This window comes from Cyanistes caeruleus, chromosome 2 (genome assembly GCF_971803275.1).
Source record: "Cyanistes caeruleus chromosome 2, bCyaCae1.hap1.1, whole genome shotgun sequence".
NCBI classification, from domain to species: domain Eukaryota; kingdom Metazoa; phylum Chordata; class Aves; order Passeriformes; family Paridae; genus Cyanistes; species Cyanistes caeruleus.
In genome coordinates, this window is record NC_141702.1 from 58604908 (window position 1) to 58630601 (window position 25694).

The 25694-nt window shown below is 38.1% G+C and overlaps 2 protein-coding genes and 1 long non-coding RNA gene across 5 annotated transcripts in view; 1 reads left to right on the top strand and 2 right to left on the bottom strand.

Annotated features, from left to right (window-relative positions):
- MTRF1L (mitochondrial translation release factor 1 like) lies at positions 1 to 11517 on the bottom strand. The gene is made up of 7 exons (XM_086877297.1): positions 11162 to 11517; positions 9710 to 9789; positions 8355 to 8538; positions 4613 to 4776; positions 3603 to 3720; positions 1686 to 1822; positions 1 to 1104 (listed from the first exon to the last, which is right to left on the bottom strand). Exons 1-7 carry the CDS (start codon positions 11442 to 11444, stop codon positions 889 to 891), a joined length of 1182 nt encoding a protein of 393 aa, XP_086733423.1. The 5' UTR covers positions 11445 to 11517; the 3' UTR covers positions 1 to 888.
- Positions 11258 to 25694, top strand: part of LOC111926719 (uncharacterized) — a 24277-nt gene continuing 9840 nt past the window's right edge. Inside the window, exon 1 of the long non-coding RNA XR_015283264.1 lies at positions 11258 to 11755. This is a non-coding gene — a long non-coding RNA (uncharacterized LOC111926719). The remainder of the gene's footprint in view (positions 11756 to 25694) is intronic.
- RGS17 (regulator of G protein signaling 17) overlaps positions 17046 to 25694 on the bottom strand; it is a 71111-nt gene continuing 62462 nt past the window's right edge. For 2 of the 3 annotated variants that reach the window (XM_086877300.1, XM_086877298.1), the window contains exons 3-5: positions 24315 to 24404; positions 22236 to 22470; positions 17290 to 18202 (exon numbers count right to left, since the gene is read on the bottom strand). In XM_086877300.1, the coding sequence (XP_086733426.1) occupies positions 18014 to 18202; positions 22236 to 22470; positions 24315 to 24404 (514 nt within the window). In that variant the 3' untranslated portion in view covers positions 17290 to 18013. Of the gene's footprint in view, positions 18203 to 22235; positions 22471 to 24314; positions 24405 to 25694 lie in introns of all 3 variants that reach the window. The other variant, XM_086877299.1, reaches the window with a different exon arrangement.

The following is a 25694-nucleotide window of genomic DNA, read 5'->3' on the forward strand; positions in this document are numbered from 1 at the left end:
TCATAGTTACCATGTAGTATTTACTAGGAAAAAAAAAACCAAACAAAAAAACCAAAACAGATAAAGGTATTGAGTATTTTAAAGTGCTTTGAAATAAACAGACAAAACCAGCCAAGTGCCAGTCACAGCACATAACTTTTAGAAGATCAATAACTTGGACAGTCAACTAAAACCATAAAGGAGAAACTGAAGTCAAGTGGATACTAAAATATCAGCTGAACAATATTGTAACAATTATTTCCATTTTTGACTCAAGAACAGAAACATTTGTTCGTCCACATGATTTAGAATCACTTGGCTTCCATGGCATTTTTTTCTCAAAGAAGGGGTATTCCTAAGCTTGTTTAGTGTTTATAAATAAGGGCCAGAAGGCCTTGAAAACATCACAGAGATACACTTTGGCTCCCTTTCCCATGACACATATAATTGATAAATAAATATGTGGATAGACAAAGTGGGGTCATTTATTTATCACATTTTCCAATCACTCAAATAAAATAACATTTTTTTTGTTCTCCCAAGCAAACTATTTCATACTGTTGTGTGACGGTTAAATCATAGTTTAAATGAAAACTGGAACTAGAAATAACTCCTTTTTAATGCATGCATACCTTTTGAGAGTGGTGTATCAGTTCCCAGTAGAACTGCTGTTACTTCTGGTGCAGTCAAATTAACTTTTCAAAAGGACTACTGCAGCAATAAAGTCTTATATAAGATAATAAAGTCTTTTACTCAGCAAGTAAGAAAACCTTTTCATATTCATGAGGAAACAAGTTGTGATGTTTTTCATGATCTGAAAAGACATTCCATTTTCTGGGGGGTGCTCCGAGAAACTTCTTTGCAGACCAAGGTCTGTAACTGTTGTAATGGCCTGAGAAATAACAAAGTTCAGGAGGAATGCTTTTTTTCATTTTCTGAAATAATTTCCATTAGAGATTCATAATCAGCATATTCTCTCAGAGTTTGTATCATTTCATCTAGCATTTCTTCCCCTAGCATGAAAGACTCAACATGATGCACTGATCTGCTTATTCTGTGGTCTGTAATCCGGTCCTGTGGAAAGTTGTATGTTCTGATCTTCTCTGATCTTCCCTTAGTCCCAATCTATGGAACAAGAAGAATCAGTTTACCATCATCATCTTACAAAAATGATGAAATATCAATCAGGCATATGAAGCAAAATGTTTCTCTTCCTCACATGACTATACAAAATTTATTATAGTTCCATAGTACTCAGATCGCTTCAAAAGCTGCAGTAATTATTCTCAAAAATGTAAAAGAACAATTTTACTGCAACTTTTTCAAATACTACTCTGGTTCTTCATGCTGCAATCCAGTTTGCTTCACTGGATCTCTAGGATTTACATACTACTGAAATTTTAAGTCTGGCTAATATATGACCTTTATTGCTGAAGTCAAATGTAGTGTTGTTGTTTAGAGAGCTTGAGGACTCCACAGATTTTGTTCTCTAGAGTGGCCTAGTGGAAGGCATCCCTTCCAATGGTAGGAGGGTTGGAGCTAGATTATTTTTAAGGACCCTCCCAGCCCAAACCATTCTCTTTTTTTTTGCCTCATGTAAGTCCTTCCTAGGCTTCTGTTGCTCTGTATTTCCATTTACTGCTTGCTGTTCAACAAAGATGTTACCCTAAAAACATATGCTTGTACAGAACTGTATCACAACTTACTTGAATCTTCCGAGCACTGTTTCTCTTTTTGGTTTCTTCTTCTAGTTTGGCATTGTATAGTTTAGCACACAGCATTTGCATAGCCTTCTCTTTGTTTCTAATTTGGGATCTTTCTTGCTGACATTCAGACACAATCCCTGTCAAAAATATCGTGACATTTAGCACTTAAGATTAACACATACTAAAAGAGCTCTACAGTTTCTGGAAGATGTTACATTAGGCTATTACATTTGGACTAGGAATGTGGAAGTTCAGGTTTATTTATGAGTAATGATACATTTTGGGAGGGAAGTGTCAGCTGAGTTGTACAGGTGTTTTAAGCCATAAGACAAGAAATTTAATTCAGTGGAAATTTATTTCACCTGGACAATAGATGAATAATGAAATAAAAGATAGGTGATGTAATCTGACTCATAAAAGACACCTTTCATTACACATAAATTTTGGCCACAGTTCCAGGAAACATAGGGTTTAAGGAACAGCAAAATCCTTAAGACAGTGACTGCTTTGAATGTGATCAGGATATAAAACAGTGGGCACTATTTTATTTAAAAAAATAAAAAGGGTGTGCTTTCTCATCCCACAACTGACAATTAAAGCTAAGAAATGAAAAGTCAAAAATAGAAACAGGGAGAAGAAATACAGTACAACCTAAGTTGATATTTGGATTTGTTAAGTAGCTCTGGTAATATTAGAGGATGATTTTATAAGATTACATAGTATTACTTTCTGAAAGACTTATTTATAAACAACATTTTGGATCATGGTGAAGGTTTATAAAAAGATCTGTGAGAGAAATAGAAGAAGTAACAGGACAATTTTAAGGATGAGACAAATGAAGGGAAAGGTGGAACAAGAAAAAGTCAGAAACTAATGTGAGGTATGAACTTCCCTGTGAAATGTGTGTTACTACAAAAAATTTGCAATACACTTTAAGATTTCTATTAGACACCCTAATAACTGCCATCAGCAAAAACTAAGATCAATTGCTGGTTTTAGTTTGTTGCTTTTTTATCCAAACATACAGGCAATCCAGCACAATTTTATCAGGGGTATCTTTTTCTCACCATATAGTGAACAGAATTTTAACCTCTCCACTGCTTGCCTTCTGCTTTACTAGGGTGATGAAACGAGTGCAGAATGGATTGATGTTTTAAACAGATACAAGGAATGGCTGGCAAAAATCAGGATACATGAAGATAAAGAGTGCTTAGGATTATCCTGAAACCCTGTAAAGCCTGACTAATGTTTGTGGTAGAGAAGAGGAAAAGTTAAAATGCAATGAAAGTCAAGAAGGCTGTTGTGAATTGCTCAAAGGGAAGTAAAAGGCTTAGGAATGGCAATAAAAAAACCCATACAACAGCTAAAATCAGGTAGTGTTTGAGGGTGTATTTATCCCTGCTGTGTTTCCTAACCTGAGCCAGAGGGATGGGCCTCTTAATTATGTGTGTCATCTACGGGAGAGGAGCCAGCAGACGAATGGGAGCTGGCATCCTGAGTAGACTCTGCAATTAAAAGTAATGTTTTAATACGGAAATAGCACAATCTCTCTTTTGGAGACTAGTCAAGAAAATTCAGAACATTAGATTTCAACCTACTCCATTTTTCGGTGTCATTTTCATTATTTGAAAGCTTACATGTAATTTTTTGACAGAAACTGATCTGAATGCTTTTAGAGTGCCATGTCTAATAGCAAAATAAATAGCTTATCTACTGAAGCTAGTAGTCTCCACTGTTAAAAACTGGAGTGGGCACAAGATGATGCATTTAGAGTAGTATGAATAGACATGAAAACTACTACATAAAACCTCTGCTCTACTGTAGCCCAGGTTTGAAAATGAAACCATTGTTTCAAAAGAAATTCTGACAGCAGTTTTGGAATGCAGACCTTGTACTAAGGAAAGAATGAAGCAGCACCTGTTGGAATGTGAACTATCCGTACAGCACTGTCTGTGGTATTGACATGCTGGCCTCCAGCTCCACTAGCTCGCTTTGTTTCTATCCGTAGATCTTTCGGACTAATTTGCAGCCTCATCTGTCATGGGAGACAGAAGAAGAGAAAAAGAAGTATTTTATGTTGTTTCTTTCTTGACAGATATCAAATACGCACAGTCAGTTTATGTTAGAAGACACACTCATGCAAATCAAACTTCTGAACATTTATGGGTACTAGTTCAAATCCCCTTATAAACATATTAAGAAATCTTGGTACTCAGATTGGAATCCATCATGATGGAACCCCAAAAATCAGCCAAACAGTAACTTAATGCATAACCATTGCTTAGCATTTTCCTCTCTTCTGAGAGCTCTGCATCCTCTTCCAGCAGAGTTAACCAATATTTGAGCTTGATTAGATGATTTTTAAATGACATGTCAGACATTGGCTTTGAAGTGAAGCATTAGTCTCTGTGAGGAAGGAGCAAGATAATTTTAAGAAAGTTCAGGAAGGAGTAAAATCTTTGACAATCTGCTAGGTAAACATGAAACTAAGATCAAAACAAAGCTTTCTTAGCTCACTGCTTTTAAGCAAGCAAATATAGCAAAACTGAATTATGATACACTTTAGAACAGGCAAGTGGAGACACTACAGAAATGGGAAAGAGGAAGTGCTAAAAGGAGTAATCTATGAGCCTGGTAATATGATTCAGTCTTTTGTTAATTTGGAGAAAATGTAGTTTTCCACAAAACATGTGAGAGAGTCACAGTGAATTTTCAAGTCATAATCAAGTAAATTGTCAGTGACTTTATATGATAAAATACAGAAATTCTTTATTTCATCCCTGTGATAAAAATAAAATAACAAATATGACCTAGTTTAAAATTAAGATTAAAAAAGTTATTATGTGAGAATATCAAGAGAGGCAGAAAACACTTGGTATCAAGCATTGCTCCTGGTAATGTCTGTTAGACTAAAAGATAAATATTACCTCAGTAGGTTGGGGCAATATGGCAACAGTCATTGTGCTGGTGTGAATGCGTCCTTGTTTTTCCGTCTTTGGTACCCGCTGAACACGATGCACTCCTCCTTCAAACTTCATGTATTTGTAAGCCTCAACACCTGCTATACTGGCTACTGCATGTCTTAGGCCACCTTAAATAAAGAAAAAGAGTTGTAAACCTTTAAGAATTGCTGGTACTATGCTGTTGTACTTCAAACAGTGTATTTACACACCACTGGCATTTGTTTCTTAAAATGACAAATTTACCACTTCAACACTTGGGCAAAATTATGCCAAAAATGCAAGAAAAATCTTAAAGCCATATATTTACGCACACACTACCTCAAAAAGGAAAGGACTATCAAATTGTCTTTTCTAGAGTCAAATTTAATTTTTATATACATTTTTAATAAATTTTATATACACTTATATACATTTTTTCCTGGAGTAACCAGAACACAGGTTCCTGCACCTTTTACCAATACCTCCAGCAAAACACTTGACAGCAACATCCTACAAGCATTGAATAGTTTGGAACTTGGAAGTCAAGCCCATAGCAATCATGGCTTTGGGGCAGAGTTCCTTGCTCTACTAGTTTATGACATTCTTGATTTTCCTTGTTTGTTGGTATGCAGTACAGGTGAAGGATTAGAGAAGTGATGGCATTATAAATGAATATAACTTTTCACCCATTTTTGTTTTTAATACAGCTCAATTCCCAAATCCTATTCTCAGCACAGTGGGTGGTGTGCCAAGGGAATGACTGAAGAAGAGAAAGGCAGCCTTGAAAGAATATTGCTCTTCAGGCCTTGCAACAGGAAGTCACAGCTGAAGAAGAGGCACATACCTCTCAGAAATACTGATTTAGGCTATCTCTCAGACTAAGGAACTCAACCATAGGTACAAGACAACAGCTTTTTAAAAAAGGAAAATGAAAACAACATGGAATCTGAAAATGCCCTGCACAGCAGGAAAAAGTCATCCACCAGAACACAGGCCAGGTTGTTCACCTCAATGGACATGTTCATTCACTCATAACTTTATTAAAATATATATTGTTTTACAGTCATGTTTGTGAAAAATAGAAGGCAGTTTGGCTTTCTCTTTCACATAATTTTTGCCCTTCTGCTTTTAAAATTTGTAGTGATATGTGTGCTTACAGTGCTTAGAATAAGATGACCACGAAACTAGTTCATATGAGAGGTATTTAGATCATACTGCTTCAAACTGACTATTACCAAAACAGGTTTATTATGAACTGCAGACAAATCTAATGAAATTTTGACAGCCCTTTTACCCTGGCAGACATGTTGTAGGCTTGTCAAACATAGCTAACTCTTGATAACAATGTGTTTCCTACTTTCATATTAAATATCCCAATCTATCCTGATATCTGATTTACTTAGAACAAGGGTAAGAGTTTGCACTCGCTTTTAATGTGGCATCTTAGATCAGGGAAAAGTCCCACATCTGTGTCTCTGCCTGTCCCTAGAAAGTGAGAAGAAGTGGGTAAATAAGGACATATGAGTTTGTGGTTCAACATGCTATTTCTGCACAGTGGCATCCCATGAGCTAAGGCAATAAAGTAATTTAAGACTTTAAATGTCTTACTTATGTTACTTATGTAACCTTTATTTTATTGCAGCTAATTTAACATTCACCTTGCTCACACATGCTCACCTTCAGATTTCAAATTCAGGAGTTCTCTGAAATAAGAGAGTTTGACATTTTAACACAGAACCTTGCTTTTGCTCATGTGATCAATAAAAATGGAATATGGGTAGGATGTAACAGCCTAGTGTCACCAGCATCCTTAGCCCCACTTTTACTCAGCATAGCACAGACACTTTGAACCTGAGGGTTCAAACATCTGTTTCATTGGCAGTGGCATGTATACTGCCTCTATTTATTTCTATTTTCAGAATGTTTTTCATAATATGTTGTTATGCAAAATAAAAAAAAAAAAACAAGAACAAAACTACAAGAGACTGACAAAAGCTAGGGCTGCCTTTATTTTTCCCAAGATTTTCATCCTAAATGTTAATTTCAGTGCACAGACAAACCTTCAGAAAAACAGACTTTAAAATAAACATATAGCCATTAAAAAAGCCTAGCCCTTTCAAAGAGAAAATATGGATATATAGATAGATAGATAGATAGATAGATAGATAGATAGATAGATAGATACTAGGTTAACATATTAACCTAGTTAGTTAGTTCAATTTCCCATTCAAGGCATTAATGAGAATATCTCTGAGGGTCTGGGCTCCTTGTCCAAGGACTGAGCTTTCACCAAAAGGGTAGCCAAGCCAACTCCCTTTTTCTTCTAATTATAGGACTGTAAGCTGAGTCAGACCTGACTTAAAACTATTCCATTACAGGACTTTTAACCAAATCAGTGGACTGATCAAATTACCACAGTGGCCTCAAAACTGCTAGAGCTGAGACAGAAAAAACATACAGCTGCCTAGAAGGTGAGACAGGCCTCGCTTAAGCTGACTGAAACTGTGCTCTGAAGGTGACGTGTACGAGTGCTGGGCTTTACCCAATCCAAGTCATGCACCAATGGAAAGGGCAACTCTCCTCTCCCCTTAGTATGTGAAAAAAAGAAGACCCAGACTCTTTCTCTTTTTTGTTTACATCCATCTAGCCTGTACAATGTTTATTCCATTTACTTTTTTAAAAAAAATAAAGTTAACTGATTTCTGTTGGCTTTGAAGGCTAAACTGGTTCAGCTCCTGGCAAAGCGTTTGCCCGGTCATGAATGGGGATGAACATGACTTTGATCTTTCAGCAACAAAATGCACTGCAATATGATGTTTCTCATCCTTATCTCCACTTAAACTGTAAAAACAGTTTACTTGGCACATGAGCTCTTAACCATACAAGAAGTTTATTAGTATTAGCAAATATAAATAATAGAAAATAAGGAATTCAAGTGTTATAAATTTTTTTTAAACGTATATTAATTGAATCATCAGCAGCCACTCTAGAGGGGAGTGAGCTACTCTGGAAGGGAGCCTGAGTTCATGTTCATCAACTTGAAATAAATACTTCCTAAGAACTCTAAAGAAAGTTATTCTAACAGTTTACAAATATAGCACTTTTTAAAGTCAAATTCTAATAAAGCTGTTAACATCTGTTACAAATGAGCTATATCTAAATATCCCATTCCCTTATATTATAGACAAGATACTATTACAGATTAGTTTAAAGTGTTTTTACACATTAAGATGTTTTAGAAAAAACTTCAAGAATTGTTTTAATAAAACTGATTTCTCCATGCCAATAGCTCCATAATAAAAACTAGATTTTTCAATCTTCCACCAACCTAATCTATAAACAATAAAACATAAGTAAGTAAAATAGTGTAACCAAATAAAGTTTACATAATCTTTATTTAAAAAAAGAGGTTAAACCAACATATCTATATCACTTTCTAAATTTCCATCTGCTAAGCACTTGTCTTTCAATAGCTTTAAAATGTAGAAATTAAATTACTAAAAGATAAATTTCCTTTGTAGCACTTCAGTATTTTAATAGTTTTTCTGAAATGGAGTTTCATGCCCAAATACAGAAGCTGAGGAGAACTGTACTCAGACATTTAAACAATATTCCACTTCCAAAATTCAAATAGTCCAAATTAGCTTCCTTTACTTAGGAAATTAAAATGTTGTATCAATGAGTGCCTCAACTTGAATTAACAAGTTACAGTATTTTCGTTACTGACCTATTTCACTGGGAAAGTATTCTAATACTTCAAATTTCCACTTTTTATAAGCAGCATATCGTTGATACATATCAAACATTTCCGAGGTGAACAGCATGGCTTCCTGCCCTCCAACTCCAGCAGTTACTTCCATGACAAGATCACTCTCATCTGTTTCTTCTGAAGGAATCAAAAGCAACACTATCTGTGAATACAAAAGCACCCAGCTAAGACTCCCCTCTGACACTGCTATCCACATCTGAGAGAGTGTAAAATGCCAGATAAGTCTGTAACTGATCTAGGCTGTGCTCTCCTGCCCTGAGGACAGGCTGCAGCCAGGCAAAGGTGTGTAAGGATGATGCTGCATTGCAGGAAGGCTTCCTGTGTCTGTTCACAGTCACAGGAGCTACACAGGCCTCTCTTGAGAGCCACAAAACTTCACCAAAGTTTTTAATCCATAAGGAGCACTGTGAGGATATGTGAGGATATATGCCTGCTCTTGCAAGACAACTGAGTATCTCCCTTCTAATCAGATTCTCCTTTAATTCCATCTCAAGATGCTAAGACGGTATGTTCAGGAGCAAAGTCCTCCAACAACAACACAAATGTATTATTTGTTTATTTATTTTAAAAAGAAGAGTCTGATTTGCAGAAGAAAGATATACCAAAACCAAAAAAAGATCAGAATTTTGCATGCTGGATCAAAATTCTGGATGATTTGCAATTGCTTTTAAATCCTCTTCCTTTACTAGCATTAGGTGATGCTTCTTTGCACAGATGATGACTTTTTTTGGCAGAAACATAAATATTTATAAAAATATTTAAAAGTGACTGTTGTATTGTTGTTGGGGGAATAATGAATGTAACCATAGCAGCTTCTACAGTGTTATTAAGTTAAAACATTCTGTTCATGCGAAGATTATTTATTGCAAGATAACATAGATACTCTGTAAAATTTATATAAAGTAGCAGCCTAAAGTAGTTACATAGTATTAATTTTTTTTCAAAACCACTGATGATGGGTAACTTTAAGGTTTCCAGGGGCTACAGAGTTGGACATATGTAAAGGTACATCCAGACAAGACAAACTATAGCATCTACTTTAAAAGATACTGTAATTGAAACATTTTCAGGTACAAACAGTTGCTTACTTACAGGATATCTTTATAGCACCTGATTTTTTTATTTTCCTTAGGTAACAGACACTACATCTAGCACAAAGGGAAGGAGAAGAACTTATCACATACATACAAGAATCATAGAATGATTTGTGTTGGAAGGGGCTTTAAATATCACCTAGTTCCAACAACCCCAAGACAGTTTGGCTTTATTAATTTAAGAATGGCAAGGAAACGGGCTTTATAAGGGGATCTAACCTGTTGTTTCAGTTCAGCTATCTCTTCCTCACAGGATGCAATTTCTGTTTCTGCAAGCTTGCGGAAATCTTCGTTCTCATCTGAAATATTTGAGTATGGTTAATCCTCAGACTTATATCAGTGCCATTCTGAGAAAACTTTCTGAAAAAATAACCACATGAAGAACTTGCTCTATCAATAAAAACCAAAAAAACCCAGACAAAAACCAAATTACCACACAACCCCTCCCTCCCACAAAATACTAAATCTATCAGAAAATCAAATTACTCATATGGTCTGTAAAGAAGATTCTAAGTACATATTGAGTGTTTTCTAATCCTCTGCAGGTATAGGACATGAAAAAAACCTGAAATAAAAGAATTTCCACTGAAACATCAAAAACCAAAATCCAAGCCAACTATAAAAACCAACGATTACTGTGCCAGTGGTCAAACAGAAGCACGGGTTGCACAGATTGGTAGTGAATTTCCATCCTTGGAGATACTCAAAACCCAGCAGGGAGAAACCCTGAACAACTTGGAGGTCACCCTGCTTGAGCAGGAGGATGGACTGGGTGATGTTCAAAGGTCCTTCCCACACCAGCCATTCTGTGGCTCTAAAAAAAACTGTTTTCTGTATTTCAGTGTGGCAAGAACATAAAGGATTTAAAGAGCACAGCATCTTCAAAACTGGCACTCCTTGTTAAAAGGCCTAATACCCCTATCACTGTATGCAAAAAATCTGAGTACTACAGTACAGTTCTAGGGAATACTTAATCATCTAACAAATGTTTACTGATCCTAAAGTACTTCTTTTCTATATTTTAGTTTTCTATCTGCTATCAAAACGAAGTTTGAGTCTGGGTTAAAAAAAAATAAAAATCCAGCACTGAAAGTGTGCAGCTACTGACACACAACAAAGTCAAATCACGGTGTGGAGACAGCAGATTCAGGTGCTGACTTCTATGACTGCCAAAACAGAGGCAGGCAGGCGGACTGGGCTGTCTTGGCAGCAAGGGAAAGATGGGTTAAAAAAAAAACCAAAAACTCCACCAAAACTTTAAATCTTTAAAATATCCTCGATCAGTTATCTTTGTTTTATATGAAACTGGTTCCTGTATCAGCAGCACTTCCCAAGCCGGCGGAAGTACTTTCCCCACTCACTCGTACCCCCGACCTCTGCTCGGGCTGTTTCTTTGCCTCCGGCAGGCCCGAGGAGGCCGCCCCGGGCTCCCGCAGGTGACACGAGCGTCACCGGCACCGCCCGCGCGCCGACACGCGCGCGCCGCTCCTCCCGCCCCGGCAGGTGCGCGCCGCCACGCGCCGGCCCCCGCCCCGCCCCACCGGGGCCGCTCGCCCAATCGCGTCAGCGTATGCAAACGAGCCGCCCTCCGCGCGCCCCCTCCGTGAGGGGTCACCGCTCCCCGGTGACGTGCGCGCGCAGCACAACCCCGACCCGCGGCCCGGCCCGCACCTTGCGCCAGCTCCCGCGTGTCGCGCAGCTCCCGCTCCTTGTCGCGCAGCCGCCGCACGTGCGCCGCCAGCTGCGGCGCCGCCCCGCCCTCACCCCGCGCGCGCGCCTCCAGCAGCCGGCGCAGGGAGGGCGCGGCGAACAGCTCCTCCAGGCCGGGCCGCGCGCTCAGCCCGCGCCGCGCCGGCAGCGGCCGTCCCGCCGGCGCTGCCCGGAGGCTCCGAGGGGGCAGCGCGACGGCTCGGTAGCCTTGCGCCGCGCAGAGGGCCCGCGACAGCAGCCGCATGTCTGGCTGGGGCCGGAGCACGGCCGCCCTCCTGTCGCCCGGGTGTCACTGCCGTGCCGGAGACGCCCGAACGCGCTCGGCAGCCTCCCTCCCGGGTTTCCGGAAGTTACCGAAGAGGCTCGGCGCTTTCTTTGGCGCAGTAGGAAATCATCGGGGCTCCGGTGGCGGAAATTGCCGAAGGGGTTCGGCTTCCCTCGGCTCGTGCTGTCCCACTGTGGGGCGGGCGGGCTCTGATTGGCCAGCACTGGCGGGGCGGGGCTCCGCCTCATGGCCCGGTCGGGCGCCCCCAGCGCCCTCTGCAGGCCCAGGAGGTGAGGTGTAGTCATTGTGAACCAAAAAAAAAAAACAACAAAAGCCTCAAACACCACGAAATCCTCCGTACCACAAAAGCTTATAGCAGTAATTCTGAGCAAGAGCCTCGGGAGTACTGAGGTTTCTACCGGGGCGGTTTAAAGTGTGCATAGGTAAAATTGAGGTTAGTGGGAAATGTGAGCTGGGGCTTGCATATCCAGGTTACTCTTACAGACTTTCTGCCTCCAAAAGAAATCTTCAGAATTAAAGTAGTCTGAGAAAGAACACGCAAATGTTGTGGAAGGAAGGCCCCACACTGAAAGCAGGTGCAAAATTAAGTATGTAGAGGAAAATAAATGAATTGTCAGAGGAACAAAAAAGGGCAATTCAAAGTTCCTTCACATCAGAGATCAGTGGTGAGACTAGAAGATATCCCATTTACAAAATACAGATATCTGTACAGAGTTTTACAGGCAAGTTTCAAGTGGGAAGGCAGTGAGGATGTGATGCAGCCATTTAGGAACTGTGTGTTGTGGGATGATCTGGGCAAATCCCTCCTGAAATGCAGACCAAGTGAATATTACCTTGTTTTAGATAACATCATTAATGAGATCCTTGGCTAAAGCCAGAACAGTTTCAAGAATATATTTTATTATACAAATGTGCAACTATCCATAAAATTTTATTAGGCAGTATTTTATATTACAATCATTGGAGGAGTCAGAGTTGTGCCCTTGCCTTCCTTCTGTCCTTGTTCTTGTCTTACCAGTACTAGGCAATCATATCTAACTACTAAATTACACTGTTGGAATTGCAGTTATGTCCTTATGAAACATTAGTAAATTGCTATTTTCACAAATCTACTATCAAAAGCAAGAGTAATTCTTGAAAACCTAAGTAGTTTTGGTAGTCAGAAAAGAAAGCTTGGAAGTTTTTGTTCCACAATGGAAATCCAACGGCCAGTATGCGAATTTGCTATTCAAAATATCAAACATTAGTAGTAATGGTTAGACAAAAATGTTTTCCTATGATTTTAAGTGCACAGCTTTGGATAAGATGTATTGGCAAAATACAGTGTAGCAATAATTTATAAGTAAAAGTCACACTTGAATATCTTTGTGGAGAATGTAGTCTGTGTGAGTTGTCTGGCACTGATAAAAACCCCAGGCCATCATTCATGAAATCTCACCCACCAAAAGCTTCCTTTGTACCCACTACTGCCTGCCCATGAAGCTCCTTTAAGTTTTCTTCCAGAAGCATAAAGGAAAAATGATCCAATTTATGCTTTAAAATACAAAATATTTTGATGTTCTGTAACAATGAATGAGAGTCTAACTGCTGTGTGAGCCCAGCTTGTGAAGAGACCTATGGGAAACTCAGGAAACTTAGAGTAAGGGTAAGTTAAAGCTTTTGAGAATAGGAAAAAAAAAAAAAGTAATCTGAGTTAATGACTGATGGTCAGCCTTTGAATCACCTGAATCATATCCCTGTTTTAAATGAGAAGGGTGAATTTCCACAGGTTTAGTTCATGGATAAAGGAAGGGGCAAAGTCAGGCTTTTGGTAAAAAGTTAAAATAATATGCAGACACTGTTTCTGTCAAGTCTTTGTCCAACTGATTTTGGCACTATTATTGCTTTGTTCTTTCATGCCACCAACATCACTTGTACTGCTGGTAGAAGTTTTCAGGACATATTTGAACAGGTCTAATGCTTTGTCACTGCAAATGTGTTCAGCAAGTTGGTGAACAGGGACTTTTGTCACTGTGTCCAAGTCCCAGGATGTGCTATGGTGCTACTCTTGGGTCTCTTAAAAAATAACAACATTATAGGCTGAAAAAAACCCTATTTAGATGTTGGTAGTTGGACATGATTCCGATCGATTTGGAGGAGACGTTGCAGCTGTCTGCCTATGTGCAACTTTAGTTTTTTCTTTGTTGGATTTCATAAGGGCTCAGGCTCTGTTGGCTGGGTCAACAATGCCAGGAGCAGGCTCACAGACATTGTGGAAATACAGGCTTTACTCCTCATGGTGTAGAGAGTTGCTGAACTTAGAGACTTCTTGTATAATCTTTGATTGCTTTTGAATTGGTGTTGTGGAATACTTCTGCTAAATGTGGCTTTTGCAGCCACTTCCTGCCTATGCCAGTTGTGGGTTCCTGAGTGGGCTCACAGCATTGTCAGTCCAGCAAGCTGCTCTTACTGAAAAAGCCCCCTGCCTAATTTTAGGTACTGGCTCCACAGACATATGCTCCTTGTAATTGAGAGCTTGCTGCCTAGGGAATCAAGTGTGGCATGAGATGACATCTTAAACCCTGGCTGTTGAAGCTAGAATGTAGGTCTCCTTTATTTGCTCAGTTTAGATCACTGCCCAGCAGCACTTCATTGTGCTTTTAATTTAAAAAATTGCTATTGCTAGCTGAAGTCTGGTTTATGTCCTATTTTGTCTCTGGTTCTGTTGTCCTACAGACTATATACTCCACAGGTATTCAAGTGAATTATGGACTGGCTGTGGACCTGGACGTGCTATGACCACGTTTCCATAGTACTATGCCATAGCTGTTTAACCTGCAGCCCAGCCACCTGTGCCACTAACCTGTCTTTTCTCCATCAAACCTCTAGTCTCCTTCATACCACACATGCCTTCAGGCTAATCTGAATGCTCATAATACTGTCTGGGTGTTTTTGCTTCATCCTGGATATCCCAAACTAAGCTCAGTTATGCAAAAGCTGTCTGTAAACAGCTAAGTTGAACACATGTGTAACACAATGTAGTTTCAGTTTCTTTGCAGCCTGAAGGACAGGAGGGTACAGAAGTGCTCTGCTTATTTTTGGCTCTTTGGCATTAGGTTCTACTTGACAGGAATTTAAAACACCGGGCAAAAGTGACAAAAACATAACTCTCTGTAGTGCACTTGCTATATACATTCTCATGAAAAACTAAAATACAAGTTAAATACATACTTATTTTATTCCAAGCTATAGAATAAGTGTATTTAGGCAGTTTTTCAAAGTGTATTGTACACTGCATGCACAATAAATCAGGTTAATAGCTTGACTTTTTTACAATTTGTGTTCAAAGAACTGTATGATAGGCAATGAGATCATGTTACTTATTGTCCATTTGGACCACATCCATTTTTGTCATAAAAAAATTTGGGAAACCCAAACTGATAAATGAAATGTATATTAAATGTCTTAATATGAGCATTTGCTCCAAGAAAGAAACTTTACATGCTATGTTCAATTTTTAAATCCCTCCCAATAGAGGATTTTAGACAATAAATTTAGAACGTGATTTCATTGCAGTATTACACTGAAGATTGGTGTAATAGTTTTAAAAATGATGTCACAGTTTCCAAATACAGATTTTGGAATCTTACGCTAGAAATCAAGGTAATAGTTTAGGGCCTGCACATCTAGATTTAAAACTGTCTTGAAAGGATGACTTGTCAGTGTTGACAATAACTTCTACCTGTGTGAAATATCTTATAAAGATAGCTTATGACTAGCAGGTCACCATCAAATAGTAACATTAAGAATATTCAAGTCTACATTTGTCAAGACTTATGCATGCAGTTTTGTCTCTTACACATTGCTTAGATGTGTGCACTAAATGTGTTGTGGCTCAAACACCAACAACTTGAAATTACACTATGTAAATATATACATATATGATGCTGTATATGTTTAGTACCAAGTAGATATAACTAGTCAAATGATACTAGACATATGTAGGACCATAGTTAAATTCCAATTAAGAAAAAAGCAAGAAAAATTATTTTTTTTCCTAACAGCATTTCACAGTAGAAGGAGGCAGTCCTTTCTCACTGAATTTTCCCCCTTCAGGATTTGTAAACATCATAGCACGTATTCTATCAGTATAATAATTGAATATTTTATTCATAATGGTAAGTAGCTAACCAACATGAATGAAGTTGTCATAACACGGTAGCACTTTCAGACAAAACAGGTATTTATTAAAAGAAACATTTATAAATATTTTGTCTTGCATTTTAAACTACATTTTCATAAATAACAATATTTAAAAGTGCTGAATATGGTAGGATAGTCAGCAATGCCACTGTAAACAGATTTGTTTTTCCACTTTGCAGATTTTTGTTTTAGATCCCATTTTGTCAAACACTACAACAGTTAAAATATTTGCATAGGGAATAGAGAATAGCCCTTTTAATCATCTCCTGAATTCTATATAAATTACAAAACCAAATGAGTTTAAGAAACAGTTTGTTAAATTGTTCATATATATATATATATATATATATCCAAAAAAAGCACACAGGTTTCAAGTAAAAAGAATGACTAAAAAATTCCCCAAACCTGCTATCTGAAGCATGTTCAATAAATTAAGAAAATGAGAGGTAGTAAAAGAAAGGGAAAAAAATAAGCCCCAGAAGATAAACTAAGACCTGCATCCTCCCAGTTACGGTGTCACAGCAGACCTGCCTCGGCAGCAGCAGCTCCCACCGGAGCTGGCAATGGAGGCTGCCCGCAGGAAGTAACTGAGGGGTTGGAGCCAACTGTGTTCAGGCCAGATTCCACTCAAGGACACAACTGCCAGACCTTCCAGGCCAATCGAAAGCGATGGGCTTGTGCCATGTTTAGTCCTACAGAAGTGAGAAGAACCTTGCCTCCTAAGTCTTAGTATGGTTGTCAGTATTAAATATATATATATACACACACACATACACATATATATATATATATATATATTTAACAAGTATTCAGAGCAATTTCTTGGTATATCTTTAGCAGTTTATGAGGGATGCTAACACTCATTTTGCTTGTATATGATCAGTATGAAGATGGGTTTTTTTTAAGTTCCAAGTCACTGTCTCTTTAAACATCAAAATGTGTCCTGAAACTGGACATTCTTTGATAAAAAGGCCAAGCAAACACCTATTAAAAACACTATGGCAGCCTAGTGATGGGAGTACTGTGCTGCCTTAGCTCAGATTAAGGGCTCAGTACAGGAATCTTTACCCAGGAAAGATACCCATTGTGTTTCTGTAGGCATTTTGCTTGGGTAAGATCTGCAGGTTTAGAAGCCCTTGAAGTTTGGTTTAATATTACTCTCCAAACCCCTTGTTTTCAAGGAGTTGTTCAAAATCAATGAGGCTAGAAGCTAAGTCTTCTTTAACCCACCACCTCGTAAAACATTACTTCATTTAAAAACATTTTTTACCAGATTTAGCTTAGATAAAAAAAAAAAATATCTTACAGAACAGATGCAGTTCATCAAAATGTTCTAAAATGCTCTAAAATGCTACATGTAGGCAATCTTTTATTAAATTTCTTTATTCAAAAAACTAAATTATCAAGCCTTTTGTGTTGTTTCTTATTTTTTTTTCTTTTTTTCTCTGAAGTACATAACATTATACAACAGTGTTAGAACTGGATAGCCAGTCTTTAATAAATCAATTACAGTATCTGACATCTGAAATGTACATTGAAAATCTTTGTTTGTTTTAACAATTAAACAATATCAGCGCATAGATTGTGTCACCCAGAAATGGATCCCTTTAAGTGATTTGTGCTTTTTTTTTCTTCTTTTATTTTTCTTTTTCTTTGACATTGCAAACTCTGTAATGAAAATGCCACAGTTTTGGCAGTGAACAACCAGAGGAATCCTCCGCTTGATTTATTTTAAATAAACAGTGATAAATAGCTCTTTTTCTCTGTACAGAAATATTGGCTTCAAAAAGTCAGTGTATTGTACTCAGTAGAGCATGTAGAGTAATGCTACACCTTAAAAATTGGCTTTTTAGTTAGTGATGTTAAAAAATGCAAGCCTCTTTCTGGTTTGCTGCAATTGTTTCTATGTACCATAGGACTGTATTGCACAAAAGAAAGTTTTTAAATACAGATATAATTTATGTTATTGGATTAAATATTGCAACAACTAAGTGGTAAGTGAAGCAGTTTTACCTTGCACATGCAGTGTGAGGATACACAAGGAGACTGTTCATAAAACTACAAATACATCATTGCAATCTTGACTGCAATAGGGTGAAAGGAGTGTGAAACAAATGTATTTTGGCAAATCCATTTATCCCCTCCCACGCCATCTTGAGCAAGGAGGACCTTGGTAAAATGTAGACAGAGACCATAATATGTATTTTTTTTCTTCACAGTAGCCTGAGTAGTGCTAAACTGTAGTTCTCCAGGAACCCAGCTCCAGATGTTATTAAACTACTTTTCTTCCATCCCACCCACCCAAAGAAAAAACAAAACAAAAACCAAGTTATTTTATGTGAAAATTAAGTTTCAGAAGTAGAGCCTGTAATACTTTCAACAAGAGACTTATAAATCTGAGAGTTCAAAAACCTTGGAAAAGAGTCTCTGTGCATCAAGGTGTATATCTGGAGCTGGGCATCTTCATACATGTGAGGGCTGGGGTCCAACAAGTTTCTGTTGATCACTTCTCTCACACGGGAATCAAGACTAACCTGAAGAAGATGATCACAGAATAATAAAACAACAACATTGGAAAAGCTGTAATATGTATCTATTTCTCAGGGCTGCATTGAACATATTGACTTTATCAGTTATTCAAGTAATGCTTTGTGCTTCTTTCAGAACCATCACATAATTAATGTGTAATGCACTGAGTCCATCAACTCTATTTCAGTTTTGACTTGGTTGTTGTATCCATCTTAAGATCTGTACAGTGAAATGCAGTCGTATAGCAGATTAAATGCAGTGCAACTGCACTTTTCCAAAATATATTGTTTTACCTTGAAAAAGAATTTGCATATATTTAAAATTATTTATCTGAAATGAATGGTGAATTTCCCCTATTCAGAGAACTGTAGGTTTTTTCCTGAGCATTTGTCGTTAAACTTTTTGAAGATTTTTATTCATCATTGTTATCTGGCTACCCTAGAGATTTTTTTTCCTGATTTTCTTTTCACGTACTATATTTGTTCTTTACAAATTACCCAGGGGCTTTTTATCATTTTTATTGTGTTAATCTCCCCATTAATATTAACTATTTCAGATTTGTTCTTCTTGTCATGACTCTTTATTATCTGGTAATTCAGGAGATCATATATCCGTATTGAAGTTGTTAGCAAGTTTCAGTTTTAGCCTCTCATTTACTTACCATTTGTGATGAACTCCTGTGCCTAGGCAGAAAAGGACAGAATTACAGAATTCACAGAATTACTAAGTTGAAAGAGACCTTCAAGATCATCGTGTCCAATCCAGCCCTAACAACTAAACCATGGCAGTGAATGCCACATCCAATCTTCTTATAACACATCCAGGGATGGTGACTCCACCACTTCCCCAGGCAGACAATCCCAGTACTTTACCACTCTTTCTATAAAATACTGTTTCCTAATATCCAACCTGTATTTCCCTTGGTGCAGCTTGAGGCTGTGTCCTCTCATTCTGTCAGTTCCTGCCTGGAGAAAGAGACCAACCCCACCTGCCTACAGCCTCTTTCAGGGAGTTGTAGAGAGTGATGAGGTCACTCTGAGTCTCCTTTTCTCCAGGCTAAACAACCCCAGCTCCCTCAGCCGTTCCTCACAGGGTTTGTGTTCCCGGCCCCTCACCAGCCTCGTTGCCTCCTCTGGACGCGCTCAAGGGTCTCAACGTCCTTCCCAAACTGAGGGCCCAGAACTGGACACAGCACTCCAGGTGTGGCCTCACCAGTGCCGAGTGCAGGGGGAGAATGACCTCCCTGCTCCTGCTGGCCACACCATTCCTGACACAGGCCAGGGGCCATTGGCCTTCTTGGCCCCCAGGGCACACTGCTGGCTCATGTTCAGCTGCTGTCACCAGCACCCCCAGGTCCCTTTCTGCCTGGGCTCTGTCCAGCCACACCATCCCCAGACTGTAACATTGCAGGGGGTTATTGCGGCCAAAATGCAGGACTTGGCACTTGGACCTATTAAACTCCATCCTATCAGACTTTCCCCATCCATCCAAACATTGTGGGTCTCTCTCCAGAGCTCTCTCACCTCCCAACAGATCAACACACACTCCCAGCTTAGTGTTGTCCATAAATTTACAAATGAAAGACTCATTACCTTCACCCATGTCATCAGTAAAAATATTGAACAGGACTGGCCCCAGCACAGACCCTTGATGGACACCACTGGTGACTGGTCAGACATATTATACTTGGGATAGATGCCCAGATGATTTTAGAATATCCTTTAGAAATTTGAGTGAATGTACAGTTTATCCACAAAATGCTCTAAAACCTAATAAATTAATATGTTCTGGATTAAATGAAATGGCAGTAGCAGCAAAGCCCACTGAGACCAGCAAGGGTTTACTCAGCTAAGAAGAAAAGGACTAAAATCCTGAGAAGATAAATGCCAAGAAGAGATCAGTTTAGATTTACACCAAGTTGCAATCTGACCCTACTGCTCTGCAACCATACAAAGATATTAATACTTTCTGAAGGATTGACTTCAACCCTCAAAAGCTCCATGTATTAAGATACCTTGATACATGAAGGATGCTAACCAGGATGAAAACTCAGAATATGTTGGGATGTGTGAGCCTGTGCTTTCATACATGGTGAAGAGAAGAAATATGCTGGTGTGATACGGTATAGTATGGTACAGTACTGAGAAGTAAATAGATATTTTCATTCTATCTTCAGTACCAGCTGCAGAATTTGGCATTGTTGGTTTGTTGGAATATTGGAGTATGCTACTGACAGAGCAGACAAGCTCTTTCTCATCCAGTATTTGCTGTCACTTGGTTATCAGCCACAAGGCACAACAATGAGAGACCAGTGGTGCTGCTCAGCCAGTGAGTGTGGGCAGGAGTACAGTGCTATGGTAGTTTTGAGTGGCTGTGTTGCAGCCATGTGTCTTCAGAATGTGTTTGAATAGATTTCAAGCCCAGACCATTGCATTTCTACAGCCCAGAAAGGACACAGTAAGATTGAAACAATTCTCCCCCTCACACGCAGGCACAGACATTTATATCAACAAAAACAGTTTGTGCAGCTAATTGGTTCTTCAATATCAAACATAATAGCCAGGATAAAAAAACCCTCAAATTTGGCAGGATAGTGGAGTTTTGAGCCACTGAGCATAATAAAAGTTAATTGCACTTAGAGAATGCAAAAAACAAAATTAATTATGGAACTGTTAATTTGCATTGTATTTTTTAAGTGACTCACTAAAGCCAGATGGCAAAACTAGTTGGAATTACTAAAGGTATTTTCTTGCTAAACAGATGAATACAAAGTATCTGTTTAGAACACTAAGACCTTCTGTTTCAAAAATTTCTTTACTGAACAAGTCATGCTAAATATTTCAGTTCTTATGCCAAAAGGTAACATCTGGAAAAGGGATGCCTGGATGAACAAGAATTTTTCAGTTCCCATGCTGTTCCAATGCATTGCAAAGAGTTCTTGTTTGCCTCCTAAGATTTCCAGTATGGGCAGGAGCAAATGGATTGTTGAGATCTGTATACATCCAGTGCACCAGGTTTGTGAATAGCTTTGTTAAACTCTAAGTCAAACAATGCTTAGTTAGTGTTTCAATTTTAAATGCTGATTGGTCTTAGCTTATAAAGGCAATTGAGCATTCATCACATACCTATCTGGTAAAAATACTGTATTAGAAGAAAAACTTATTATTAGCTTGCTGTATTGGCAATTTTATTTCACTCCAAGGAAAAAGTAGATACTATGGCACAAGAGAAGATAATGGAGCTATAAATCACTTTTGGCTTCATTCATATGAATGAAGTTGCAAATTATTTCTGTGAAGAAGTGAAAAGTAGGAAGTGAGGTCCATAGTGAGCATAAATTAGCATAACTCCATTGAGTAGAAATTCAAATGCAATGCACTGAGATAGGGCAGAGAAGATAAGGTACATCATGTGGCCTAAGAAAAACTCTTCTATAGTGCTTATATATTTATATATCTCTGTTTTATAAAACATGGTTTGATAGGGATGCTTTTTCTTTACTACAGGTGAAGATAATTTCAAAATTTGTCTATTTCAGTTAAAAGGTTGAATGAAATCTTATAAAATTCCCTAGATATTATACATTTCATTAGATAAAGTATGTCACTTCATTCTGGGACTCTCATATAGGAATAACCAGCGGAAATTCAGATTTGCTCCCTAACAATTGTAGCAGCAGATAAATCTATAAAGATTCTGATATAAATTCCTTAATTTTGGTGCTTTTTCTCCAGAAATCCATTTGCATTACTTACTTCCTCTCTCTGTCAGACTTGTAGCACTACTAAGGAAGCAAACCTATTTCTCACCTTCTCTTACTGGAGTTTCTTGAGTCTTATAGAGATCTTGGATATGTTGTGGCTGGTAATGCTAAACATCCCAGTGTCTGTGTCTTCTACTGTTTCTGTCCCTTCCTTTCCTGATTTAATGTTCATACTAAGACTTATATCTGACAGTCTTTCAGACTCTCACCTGGCAGTTCAGTGTATAATATTTCTGCTCTAACAGAAAATCCAAGTGTAACATTTACAGCTTTACCTCTTTCGGTGATAGTATAGAAATGTAATCTTCATATATAAGTCTTGCTTTTTCTTCAATAGCTTTCTTGTTCTGTTCCTTCTTTAGATCTTCACATGCAAGCCAGAAGAGCAGGTTTTCCTCACTATACTCCGTTCTAAGAAACTCTCTGAAAAGGTTCCTCCCAGCTGGTGTTTTCATCATCTTGTCAAAATTCTGAGCCCAAGACAAAATTTCATCTGCAGTAGGGTTTTGGCTGCAAAAGCAAATATCATTACAAATATGCTTCTATTTTTGTAACAGTGTTTTCATACATTCATCCAAAAATTCTCCTTTCAACTGCACTTTAGTCCAAAGTAAAAACTGGAAGCAACAAGGCTTCTGCAGTAACAGGGGAATTAAGTTTTCTCTTCACTTGTGCATTAATTATCCCAATAGCCCACTAAATGTGTTCAATTTTACGAGACATACACTTGACTTTTTACGAGTTTTCTGCTGTGTGTTCTTAGCCATGTGGCTCAAAGACAAAATCTCACAACAGTGCTGAATTCCTGCCTCTGCAGTTAAAGGAGATTGCAGGAAGCTGGAAATAGACCCTTGTGAAGAGTTTAAATGACACCTGATGTTCCTGCCTGCCTCTGATGGTGACAGTACACAATTTGGTTTAGGAAGAACAAGAAAAACAAAAAGCTCTTGGCAGCCAAAAGCATACTAATGAGGCCAAACAAAGTAGTAATTCAGAGAGATTTCAAATTAGCATATTTCTCTGGGCTTGTACCTAAGGGATGCTAAGCATCCCTTTGTTTCATGCTATTGACCTGAATTATGATCTTTTGGCATGAGATGCAATGGATTTTGCTGGCAAAACTGGAAAGAGAAGAAATGGGGAAAAATCCTTCTTTCCATTTCCTGAAGGAAACTATTTGTGGCTTTTACCAGTGGATGCACTGGGTAAGTGATCAGAAGACTTACTGGCGTCACTAATCCATTAATGTACCAATGAATAGCCTAAGAAAGTAATTTTCCAGATTACTTAACAACAATTAAATATAGTTTCAAACTTAATTTTGAGCACTCACTCTCTCCTTCTTGATCCAACACAAGGCCCTTACAAGCTGTTGTCATTAGCATCATTACCATAATGCACAATAAGTGACATTTGTCTATATAATTTCTATTCAAGTCAATTTATCAACTCCTACTCTGCGTGCAAGAAAGACTGGATGATAGGAAGCTATTTGTGATAAATCACAAATTGTTTAACTGCAAAGTAATTGTAGACTGAATGAAAGTTTTAACACAGATTTTAGGGTGAATAGTCCTCTCAGGACTTTGCACTCTCTGTTGAGGAGAGGGAAAAGAGCCTGTTGAGGTGGATGGGGCTGACAAACAACCTGGGCTCCCTTATTGTCTGTTGGGAAGCTCTCTTCACTATCATATTTTGTAGAAATTTATGATAGTGTTCTCTCATAAAAGACTATGATTAGCAGTAAAGGCAATGAGTTTTTTGGGGTTGTTTTTACCATCACATATGTCCTTAAAGTTTTAATTTCCTTTTTATGGGATTAGAGAATGCAGGGCCCCTGACAGATGACCATTTTTTCCCCGCACACTAAACAGGGGCCCAAGATTTAGATAGAAGGAAAAGCTCAGACTTTCAGTGTGTTTAACCCAGTTCTCAAGGTATGTGTTCTTTTGGTTAATTCCAGTGAAACCACAGTTCAAGCTGTTTTATGAAAGGTTGCCATGTTAAAAATCTTGTCATGAAGTACACTTGTGACTATTATTTTTTCTTGTCTGGATAGACAGGAAAAATGCTCTCATGGCCAGCAGAGGCTTCTTATAGAGACCCTCATATCAAACCATCCATGCACCTTCTATTTCTCCCCGTGGTTCTGCCCCACAAATAAGAAACTGCAAATAAGCCTAACTTGTGAATTTCTTTGCTGTCATTTCATTGTCAGAAGAGATTTTACTTCCTCCTGTATAGAATTTTTTGGAGGAAAAGCAATTAAAAGGACAATCCCAAAGAATTAAATTCAAGACAGTTCTCAATATTAAAGACAAAGCACTTATTAGACAACAGCTTGACCAACTTACCATTCTTCTATGACCTGGATACTCTCCAGTTTGGTTGTATGCGTTGGTCTTCCTGCATTGTCTCCTCTATCTTCATTCCTAACAGTGAGGCTGCAATGTAGTACAACACTTTATTTTGTCTAGAGAAAGTTAATTTAAAACAATGACTATAGTTATCCAAACTTTTAAAGGATATAGACCTATATAGGGTATTGTTTTTCACTCTTGTGTCTAAAATTTGGAGAAAAATTTTTATAATGACTTTTCCCCTGAACTATGATGAATATTAATTTACAGTTGTTATTAGCACATGCAGTTTTTTAGAAGCTCACAGTTTATCCACTGAAATATGGGCAAATACTTAGAGGTCACTTTTGGAGTGATTTCACTTAGTTAACTGAGAATACTAGCAACAGTATGAGTAGGAGGGATATGAGTATCTGAAATGGATATTGATGGGGCTTTGATGCCCCATTGGTTCTGGATAATTTTTCAGTCTTTATGAATGTTCCCTTTTCTCTCTGCAAGATACAGTGGCAGTAGATGGCTCAGATACAGAAATTAGCATGTGGCAGCTCCTTATGATTTCCTCTTATGACCTAAATTTGTTCTCCATTCCAAAAGCTAAAACATACTGGCATCTGAGTAGAAAGGCATCCATTGCTCTCATATTACCACAAGCAAGGAAAAGAAAGACTTCCTTTATGCAAAGATGTTTTTAATAGGTTTTTTTTGCTTATTTTTTTAACCATTAACTAGAATAACTTATTTTTCTGCAAATATCTTTTTAATCAGATTTGCTGTAGTGGTAAAGACTTCCTCTGTGTGTGTTTTGTGTGAATCTTGTGGAACATGGGATTGCCAGCAAACACACAATTCCTGATAACTACTGAAATAAAAAGTGTTTCGAGTGGCATAGATATTCATATGGAAAACCTGGTTCTGATAATTAAGCTTAAGAAGTGGAATGTAGTAAGGAGATGGAAATTTCCTTTCATCAGGTGTTCCTGATGTGTCTGGTTAAGAGAAAACAAGCAACCAAGCAAAAAAATCCCCCCTCCAATCTCAAGAGCTCATATTTTGAATATTAAGTATTCGCCATATTGTGATGCTCCCAGTCACTCTAAGTGTTGCTACAAAGATATGTTTGTAGATGAAAGCTTCTTCCTCCCCCACTAATCTAAATAACTTCTGCTCAGCTCTAAGAAGAAATCCCATCTCTGAGACATCTTTAGCACAACTAATCTTTCTTTATAGTTTCTCTGCATTTATGACTTTCTCCAACATTTTTTTCAAGCATTTGGCAGAGCTAATAGGTATTCTCAAATACTCTTCTGAAAACTGGAAGTTTAAGCTCCCAGGTAAAACAGAGCACATACTAAGACTTAAACATTACAAAGA